This window comes from Dipodomys spectabilis, unplaced genomic scaffold, assembly GCF_019054845.1.
Source record: "Dipodomys spectabilis isolate Male_0828 unplaced genomic scaffold, ASM1905484v1 ptg000179l, whole genome shotgun sequence".
In the NCBI taxonomy this organism is placed as follows: Eukaryota; Metazoa; Chordata; class Mammalia; order Rodentia; family Heteromyidae; genus Dipodomys; species Dipodomys spectabilis.
In genome coordinates, this window is record NW_024870856.1 from 3,633,301 (window position 1) to 3,643,786 (window position 10,486).

Here is a 10,486-nt window from a genome sequence, read left to right on the forward strand (position 1 = left end):
TTAAAGCTTTTCATACAAGAATATATCCAAGGAAGTACATGCCCATTTTATGAAAGCGAACAAACTGACTTAACTGTTTTCTACTATAAATAGTAAGAACTCTATAAATGAAACAGGAAACATACCTGATGCCCCTCTTTCATGAATAAGTAATTCTTTCTCCTTTTCTATTTCATCTGCAGCACGGTATATGTCCTCCTCACTGAAATCACACCAAAGTAGACATTTTCAAACACTGTTGCACCACAATATACAGCTACTTATAAAATGTATGAAATACAAAAATAGTTTCACTTTTTTCACATTTCCTGATGACAACCTGATAAAATAGGGGTTCTACATCTTCAGATGTTCATGCTTCTACCTCACCACTTTCTTCTTCAGCATTTCTTTGAACGGGACAATTTATGCCATTCCGAGGGCTACAAGACTCCACAGCCATTTAAGTTAACATCTATTAGCATGTATCTTATCAGTGAAGCTCTTGAACTGATCCTGCCAATTTCCAAGGGGAATTAGCTAACAAAAGCATTTATTATATAGGAATTCAGGCCAATTGCCAACTTTTATAACATGTCACAGGCAAATTTCAACAGTTCCTCCAAAATCAGAATTCCGAGTCAACATTACAAGTCTCCAAAGCTAAAGATCCTCCTGGGGGCTCCTCTCCCTGACCCCAGCACTCACCTGGACAGCCAGATTGCTATATTTCCAAATGCGCTAATGACTACCACTAGTACTGATGACTTTTTACTCGCACATTGGCTTCCTCAAGTGTCTCACTCTCTTTAATAGACTAAGAAAAGCTTACTAAGGAGTCAGGGAGAAAATCTCACTAGGTACCAAAGATGAAGAACAAGACTCTTTCCCCTTTTCCCTTCAAGATTCACCTCAAAATGACAATGAAGGGAAATTGAAGCACTCTATCATTGCTGAAAGCAGAAGACATGTGAAAGGCCAGTTGGAAAGCAGTGGTAAATGACAGACAGGGATATACGAAGCTGGTGGAGAGGCATCTGTGGAAGCAAGCCACTAAGCCAGCCAGAAGCCCAGGAGGACTCAGCAGCTAGTGACAAGTTTCTAAAGGTACACAGACCATTCTGAACTTAAAAACAAGGAGACTGGGGGCTGGGAATGTGGCTCAGTGGTAGAGTGCTTGCCTAGCTAACATGCATAAAGCCCTGAGTTAGATTCCTCAGTAACACATAAACAGAAAAGGCCAGAAGTGGCGCTGTGGCTCAGGTAGTAGAGTGCTAGCCTTGAACAAAAAGAAGCTCAGGGACAGTGCCCAGGCCCTGAGTTCAAGCCCTAGGACTGGCAAAAATAATAATAATAATAATAAATTTTAAAAAAAACAAGGAGACTGGATGTTAACATCTACATCAGAACCCTAACTCCCTATACTGCCACCCAACCACAGCACATCCCATCCTAAAACAATAATGACGGCTGGGGGGAGCCTCTAGACACAAGGGAACATGGAAGGAGAAGGTGTCAGGTTAAAAACAACGTAAGGAATAAAGCAAATGACTAAGATTCTAATACTCTTAATACCCAGCTCCTAGCACATGGAGAAAGAAGAGAGGGTCAGGAGAGAGAGACAGAAGAAGGGATGCTAAAAGAGGTAGACTGAGGTAGGGAGTACTGGAATCTTTCAACACTTCCCAGATGCTGGAAGGGACTCATGTCAAAATGTACACCTGCCCCATCATTCCACTGTCAGTCCGAAAACTGGGTCAACACTATCCTATGCTTTCACACCTGTGATTGGCTCCAGGTGTTCTCTCCTCTCAACTGGGTCATACTCCTGACCCACCTACTGCACAATACATCTGGAGAGGTACTGTGTGGGCGAGCTCTCTCCAAGAGCAACAGTTGGAGTGGGAATCCAGTACTTAAGACTAGAGTTTATCCACCCTTCATTCAACCCTTATTAGTTATTTGTACAGTGGTTACTAGTGTCTAAGTAACTACTTATTGAAAAAAATAATATTCATCTCAGGACAGTTGAGAAAAGGCACATATAATTAGTTATAATCGTAGCTATTCTTTTCCATTCCTACTAAATATCCATTTATATAGAGTATTATTCTACTTTCCCTCTCTAAGTAAATTTGGGGTGGGGGGGCGATGAGGAAGGAGATAAAAAAAAAAAAGGAGAGGAGAAAAAGACCAATTTAATAGTCTTGGGATGAGAAACAAATATTATGGAAAGGTACTTTCCTTGTGGGGTGATTCCAGTGAGACTTGAAGTAAAAGTGTGACATCACCCATGGAGCCTGTGCCAGAGTTCAAAGCAAACAGATGCCTGAAGACTACAGATCAAAGATCTAAAATAAAATCTGACTAGATGTGTTCACTTTTCTGTCACAAATTTAACAGCTACCTTTCAGCTTCATTCCTAGCTTTATCACTGAAATTCTGTTCCCTTGTCAGTCATTTAAGCACATCACTTTTTTAATATTTATATCATCAGAAGATGTCTTTGGGCAAGTCACTTCCCTAATTTTGCTCTCAGTTTTCTCATTTCCAAAAAAACTAGACGAAATCTGTATGATTGACATGGTTCCTCTTCCACTCTTGGTTCTAACACTCTATGCATATATTTGTACTTCAAGTAAATTCTGTGGCTATACTGTATGTTACTTGGCTCTACTTTGGTCCTCTTTTACTTGACAAAATAACAACAGAAAGAATTTGAGCACAATCCCAGTTCCCTGAAACAGTTCTCCAAACAAGAAATTCACCAGATGGCCACAAATAGGAATTTTTACAAGGATGAACAAGAAAAGAACAGAAAGAAACCAACATCAGAACCACCAGAAGTACATGCAAAGGGAAGAAACCAATAAGGGAAATTATGGAAAAGAAAAAGCAGTGATTCAGGATCCAGTATACAACAGAAGCAAAGCAGAAACTGTAGAATAAAAGGTCCAGAGTACATGCAAATTATTTTAGCCACAACTAGATTTCACTAGGACTCTATGAAAAAATCCTTGCTAACTTTCTTGGCCACCAAGGATAAATGGAAATCAGCTATATGCAATATGGCCCCTAAAAAGGATCCCAAAGCTGCAAATCCTTGTAGAAAGGTTGTTCAACTAATGAAGTTCAGTCAGCACAATCAGAAAAAAATGAGACAACTAGAATAAAATACTTATCCAACTAAAGAAAGGAAGGACATGGAGAAAAGAGAAAAAATAATTTTTAGTAGCTTAAAATATTTCAAGAATATACTTCAGTGTTAGAGTACTTTCCAATATACACAAAGCTCTATTCAACAACAACCAAAAAAAAAAGTTAGACGAAATGTTTTAATTTTTTAAGAATTAGAATACCTTAAAAATATTTAAAATGATGACAAAATGAATTTATACTTAAAGCTATCTCAAGGTTTTATTTGAATTTTCACTAAGGAAAGGGAAGATAGGGCAACAATATAAAGGAAAGCAGTTTTTACTAGCTAAAATCAACAATGCTGAATGGTTCCAGAAATCTGGCTACTTTGTGACTAAGTTTTGGGTGAGGAAAGGAAAGCGTCCACTCTGGTAAACAGGCCACTGTCATCCAGAAACATGATCACCACAGCATTTTGTTCTAGAAGGTAGTGAGGGAAAGACACGAGTCTTAAGGGACTCAGTGTGCTAGCATGTCTGTCACAATTAGCACCATAAATTCATTTCTTAAAAGCATCTCATTAAACAGTACTTACTCACTTTCTCACAACCTGGAGATGAAATGTATTCAATTAGTTCCTGCATACAGAATACAGTGACCCTTCAGAACCCCATAGAAAAGAGCTCACAAACTCAAAGGAAAACTATTAAAGAGTTTCTTGAAGTTAAAGGATAGTAAAAATTGGGATGATTTTCTTTTGCTAGTACTGGAGTTTGAACTTAGAGCCTCATTCTCAGTCTGCTTGTTCATCTATCAGTGGAGCTACCACCCCTCCAGCCTATCATTTTGCTGATTTTGTAGATAAGCATTATGGACTTTTCGGCCCAGGCTGTTTTCAAACTTTAATCCTGTAGATTTCAGCCTCCTTGAGTAACTAGGATTACAAGCATGAACCACCAGTACCCAGAACAATTAATTCTTAATAGTAAAGCAATGTAAGCATTATGAGAGTACAAACTAAGTTATAACTAGCATTGTTGCTCTGTTCAGACTACCATAGTAACAAATTATAATACTGTTTAAAAATACTAGTATGAAGGACAAAATCTACTATTTCCAAAAGCTGTAAATTAAAAGCAGAGCTCAATGAAGCAGAAGACCTCTGTGAAGCCACTTCTTTTTCAATTGCTAATTTAAGTAAATGTGATATAAAAACAATTCTCATGTATATACAAAGCAAACAAAGCCAGACACCAAGGGCTTAATCCTATAATCCTTGCTACTCAGGAAACTGAGATCTGAGGATCATTGTTCAAAGCCAGCCCAGGAAAAAAAGTCCCTGTGAGACTCTTATCTCTAATAAACTACTCTAAAAAGCCAGAAGTGGTAGTATGGCTCAAAGTGGTGGAGCGCCAGCCTTGAGTAAAAGAGCTCAGGGACAGCACCCAGGCCCTGAGTTCAAGCCCCAGGACCAGCAAAAACAAAAACAAAAAACTAACTTCTCACCATTTATGAACCTTTGCACCAATCTGTCTCTAGTTATCAAAAGAACTAAGGATGGCTTTGTTCAGCTCTGAACTTGAGCCCTGAAGGTCATGCCTAACTTGACCTGTCTTAGAAGACTAATAGCCCAGGCAGTGTTAGTGAGACTGTCAACCACTGTGACACTAACACATCTTCCCACACAGACAGGAAAAGCAAAGACCATTCAAGCCAGCCCTTCTCCACCGCTCAGTGGTTATCAAGAGTAGCAACATATCAGACTGAGGAAAGTACCGGCACCCAGGCCAAAATTCCACCTCCTTCCTGCCGCAAGTGGACTTTCCTTGGCTTGCTCATGTTATATATGTGACTTCCAGAGGTATGAGGAAACAATGAGGCTTGATTCTTTGTGACATTCCAATCCTGATCACTAAAGCAAGCTATTTATCAGATGGGGAAAGAAAAAGGAGCCATTGTTACCCCATCTCATCCACACCATACCTTAGGAGCTGGGGCAGAAAACACACCACAGGACAGTATGCTCAGCAACAATAAGGAACAGATTTACTACTTCGGAGGGAGAATTCATCTTTTGTCCTAATGCTGGCCCAAAACATGCACAAATTTTCCCTCAACTTCATAGGGCATTGAAGATGATCTATGCTCCCACAACAGAGCCCATCCACAAACTTTGGATTCAAACCTGCCCCACCCTCAGGGGATAAGAAAAGCAATGCAGAGGTCTCTCTCCCTAATCTGGCCTGGCCATGTGCATGAGAACCAATGACTTAGCAGAGCTAAGGGTAAGTAAGAAGCAGACCAGCAGGAGTAACTTCAGGAGGGAAGCAATCATAGAAGAAAGGGCACAGACACCTTAGCAGTAAGAGAGCTTCCGGAGACAATCTGGTTTAAGATTTCTTCAAATGGGACACTAAATTACGCTGGCATCTCCTGGGGGCTGTCCCTCAAATGAGCTGTTATAAAAAGAAGGGAAAATCTCAAGGAGATTTACAAAGCAGTTTATCCCTGTGGTTTATTTGTCCCTCTTCCCTATTCCTCTCTCTTGAGCAATGCACAATTATTGGAAGAAATCAACATAACCTATGCTGCTAGGACTGAGCCACCCTTCACCCTCTGTAAAGCCACATCCCAAAAATATCACTCAGATGCAAACAGTTGCCTTGATTTTTCTAACTGCCTTCCACCAAGTGTATTCAAAATGACTCCACAAAATGAAACATTTGCAATCATATAGTTTATATTTCCGGATGCAAATATTTGCATTGAATCTATCTGGTGTAAAGAATGTTTTTTGCTCCAATGTCCAAAAAAGAGATCTCAAAAGTACATTACACTACTCTAATTTATACTCAAAGTATTAAGCTGCAAATGATCCTATGGGATTTTACATACATTGTAAACTGTATATTTCTATGAAGCTGCAAACCAATTTCTCTAGCCCCTGAGAAAACATCACAAAGACAAACAGCCCATATAACTCTGATTCAAAAAGACAAATACACTAGAAAATTTAAGATATAAAGTTCAAAACTTAACATCTGAAACTTACATGCATCTCCCTTCTTTCCCTATCTAATGAGTTAATGAGGAATGGAATAAGACAACAAAAAGAAAGAGAAAAACTTAAGCTAATACTAAAACTACAAAAAAAATCTATGGAAGAATGATAAATTATGTCCCGCTCTGGTTTTTATGAGTTGTCCAGGAAGAGGTGGCAGAGAGGCCCTGAAACCTACTCTTGAGTCTTCCTGGCCAAACTGCACCACATGAATCTGCAAATGTTTTCTAGTGGAGAAGATGACAAACCCAGGCTAAGAGTTTTAGATTCATTTCAACTGAAGGGAGACAAAAGCAGCATAAAGACTTCCTTCTAGAGGCCCCTCCAAGTGCATTTCCCCAGTACCATTTCCCTTTGTGTTCAGAGTCTGAGAAGGACATGTACCAGAAAACCTGCCACACAAACCATGTGTACTTTTTGGAACATGGTCTGGCTTCACATTTATGCATCTCTCAGAGGGTAGGAAAATTTGCTCTGACCACGACTGAGGCACAGCACCCATGCCCAAGGCATCTAAGTGGGGTCCTGGGTCCAGCCAAGGAGGCAGCAGTCAGAAATTAGTATGGGAGAGCTGGGAAGGTGGTTCAGTGGTAGAATGTTTGCCTCACATGCATGAGGCCCTAGGTTCAATTCCTCAGCACCACATAAGCACAAAAAGCCAGAAGTGGTGCTGTGGCTCAAGTGGTAGAGTGCTAGCCTTGAGCTGAAGAGCTGAGGGACAGAGTCCAGGCCCAGAGTTCAAGCCCCATGACCGAGGAAAGAGAGCGAGAAAGAAAGAGCGAGAGCGAGAGAGAGTGAGAGAGAGCGAGAGCGAGAAAGAAAGAGAGAGAGGAAGGAAGGAAAGAAGGAAGGAAGGGAGGGAGGGAGGGAGGGAGGGAGGTGTCGACAGACAGTATGGAGCAGAAGGAAGAGACCTACTTAGCCTGTGGTGAGATGTGAAGCAGTTCTCACAGTAACTCACACACGGGCCTCTACGTGGGTGCTAATATAAAGGAAAATAATAAGTGATGCTATTTAAAAATCAGGATATTTCACACAAAAGCCAGAAGACCCAACAAGTAGAGGCTAGAGTTGAGGTACAACCGTGCGCAAAAGAGACACAACTCGGCAGGTCTACCTCGGAAGTTACCTGCTGAGCTCTGGGAGGAGACCGGACTCTAAATCTTTCCCCAGTGCCCACAAACACCCTTTAAATGAATAATTAGCATCGCACTTGGATGCCCAGTAAATGAAACCCATCAAGGCCCAAGGCAAAGTACTATGCAAATGCGTAATTGCATACACTCTATCTACATGATGGCTTCCAAGGGACACCTTTTTAGAGATTAAAAGTCCTTTGAAACACCTCTAAACCACGGCACCGCCCGGCCAGTGGGTTGAGCGCTGTCGGTCCGTTCTGGAAGCCCAAGGCAATGGGCCAGTGTGGGCAGCTTGCCCGCTTCCCCACGCGCCCCATTCCCACGCGGCAGGCAGGGGCTGGGCACCCGGGAGGCGGCCGCCACCGTCCGGCACGGACTTCCGAGCTCTGCTTTGGAAAGGACGGAGGGATGTGCAGCCGGGCGGGGTGGGGTGAGCGGAGGAATGGGGCCCGGCGGCGCCCCAAGTCTGCCCAACAGGTGGGGCGCGGCGCGGGCGGCGACCGAGTCCCTCCCCGGCCAGGTGGGCAGAGGGGCTCGGGGGAGCTGGTGACCGCGTGACGACTCTTCCGGAGCCCGAGTCCCGAGCTTTCCGGAGCTTTCCTGACGGGAAGCGACGTCGAGCGGGGGTCTCGGGGCGCGGAGCGACCGGACGGTGACACCTGAGACGCGGTGACCGCCGCCCCGGTCCCCGTGAGGTGAGGACGCCGCGGGAGGGGACCGGGGACCCCGCCGCCGCCCGCCGCGGCCCCGGCCCGGTCCCCAGACTCACTGCTCCGCCGGGCACCGCGCCGCCGGGCACCGCACCGCCGGCCGGGGCTGCCCGCCGGCCCGCGCCGCGGCCCCCGCCTCCCGCGCCGGCGTCTCCGCGCAGCCCGCGCCCGGCCACGATCCGGGCTGAGGCATGGTCCCCCGGTTCATGCGGCGGCGGACGGGGTCCAACCGCTCGGAGCAATCCCGGGCCTGCCCTGCCCTGCCCGGCGCCCGGCCGCCGCGGCCGCCGCTCCACTGCCAAGCGGCTCTCCAGGCTCCACCGGCGCTTCCGCGCGCGTCACCATGGCCCGCCCCTCGACCTCTACCCCGCGGCGAGGGGGCGGGGCCTGCGCATGCGTGTGCGTGTGCGCGCGCGCCGCGGCCACTGCGCCGGTTCAGCCCTCGGGTGCCGAGGGGCCGCGGCGGCGCCGGAGCGCGTGCGGGGTGAGTGACGTGGCGCCCGCCCGCCCTCCCGTCCGCCCGCGGGAGTGGGACGCGCGGCCTCCGCGGAGGGGTCACCGTGAGGCACTCTTGGAGTTCTTTGCGCTTCCTACGTGTATGTGGACGTGTCCTCGGAACCGAGCTGTGTGTGCCCGTGTCCTCGCGTAGGAGGAGCGGGAGCAGAGGCGGCGGTTGGCGCTGCCGACATCCGGGTAGGGCCCAGGCCGCGGAGGAGCGGCCTGCCGGGGCCGCGCGGAGACCGGCCGGGCTTCGGGGCGGGGTGGGAACACGCAGCGGGAGCGCTCCGCTCCCAGAGGCCTGGAGGCCTGGCTCGCGTGGCGGACGCCGGCCCGCGAGGGCAGGGCCCTGCGCTCAGTCCAAAGTAAAATCGGGGGAGAAGCACGTTGGAGACCAGGCCCGGAGGTGGCGGGGGGCAGGGGGACAGGAGAAGGCTGTTTTGAAAGGTGATTGCAATTAGGAGTGAAGATCCGAGGACAGGTCTAGGAGACCACTCGAGAGAGTGGTGCGCATCAACAAAATGCTTTGGTTTTTGAGGCAGAGAACGCTGGGGTATTTAACTTTGTTTGGAAAGATAAAAACACCTGATGAGAAATTCGGAACTTAAAAGTAAGGGATTGGAGTGGGCTGAACAATGCTCCTCCCAGTTTATTTCCCTCTGGAACCTCACACTACGATCGCTTCGATGTAATTAAGATGAGATCCACTGGATATAAATGGGCCCTAAATCTAATGACTAGGGTGCTTGCTAAAGGAGAGGCCACATAGACAATCAGACTCCAGGAGATAAGGCCACGTCGGACAGTAAGCAGAGATTGGAGGGAGGCTGCTAGAAGCCAAAGAACGTTGATAGTCACCAATTGTGAAGAAAAGACAATGAAGAATTTAGTCTAAAATGTCTGCACGAGAGTCTGAGAGACTCTTATCTCCAATTAATCACTCCCAAAAAGAGCCAGAAGTGGAGTTGTGGCTCAAATGATAAGTGCACCCCTGAACATTAACACTTGAGCACAAAAGCTCAAGGACAACATCCAGGCCCTGAGTTCAAGCTCCAGAACTGACACACACACACATACATACTCACACAAAGACTTGGTTTCATTGCTCAAGCCACCCAGCCCGTCTGGTATGAAGTGCAGCTATTGGTTGAAAAGTGCTTTTTTCCTCTCTACCTGTTAAGAGAGGAAAACAAACAAACAAACATGTTTACTTCCCACTGGCAAGACCAGCAATATACATTTCCTGTCCTACCAAAAAGAGAAATCAGTTCTTAGGTCCTGTGTTATAATTTAATCCATAGCATCCTCATTCGCCTTCTGTTTCCAAAGAACCTCACAAGTTAGTAGTTCCAATGAAAAAGGAGTAGCTACCACACCAGACTTACTGGCAATATATTTGTGTCAGAGTGTGGGGGAGTGGTGGTGGAAAGCCCAAAATTTCAGGAGCCTTCTATCACAATGGAACTTCAAGGTAGGAGTTACAAGGCTCAGCGCCCAGTAGGAGAGAAGGGGACGCTACAACAAGCCTGGACTGGTATGGGAGTAGCTCTGCCACTTAGGCAGATCCATCAGGTCCAGTAGTACTTAAAGAAGCAGTGGCAGATTTACATGCTGGTTAGTCTTTTGTAGGAGAATTACAGTTCAAACTCTTAGGATTTGGTTGCAAACCCTGCTGTCTTCTGTGGAAAACTATTCTGCTTTTGGTTGTCACTAGACCTTGGTAGACTGAATGCTTATCCATGGACACCATGTTAGCATGGAGCCTGACCTCAGGAGTAAGTCACATTGCTAGCATGTCACCTTGATGTGATCTGATGAAAGTGGATTTCTCTCCCAAACCCATAATTCCATGCCAAATATAATGTTAATATATGCATTAGGCAATCTGTTTGAGGAGCAATCTTCAAAATGCCTGATTAGAACTTTCCAAAATTAACAGTCATCAATAACAAGTCTGAGAC

At 45.9% G+C, this 10,486-nt stretch overlaps 1 protein-coding gene across 2 annotated transcripts in view; it reads right to left on the reverse strand.

Moving 5' to 3' along the window:
- Positions 1–8,299, reverse strand: part of Otulin (OTU deubiquitinase with linear linkage specificity) — a 29,037-nt gene extending 20,738 nt beyond the window's left edge. The window contains exons 1-2 of one of the 2 annotated variants that reach the window (XM_042695182.1): positions 8,102–8,299; positions 126–202 (exon numbers count right to left, since the gene is read on the reverse strand). In XM_042695182.1, the coding sequence (XP_042551116.1) occupies positions 126–202; positions 8,102–8,235 (211 nt within the window). In that variant the 5' untranslated portion in view covers positions 8,236–8,299. Of the gene's footprint in view, positions 1–125; positions 203–8,086 lie in introns of both variants that reach the window. The other variant, XM_042695181.1, reaches the window with a different exon arrangement.
- Between the last annotated feature and the right edge of the window lie 2,187 nt (positions 8,300–10,486).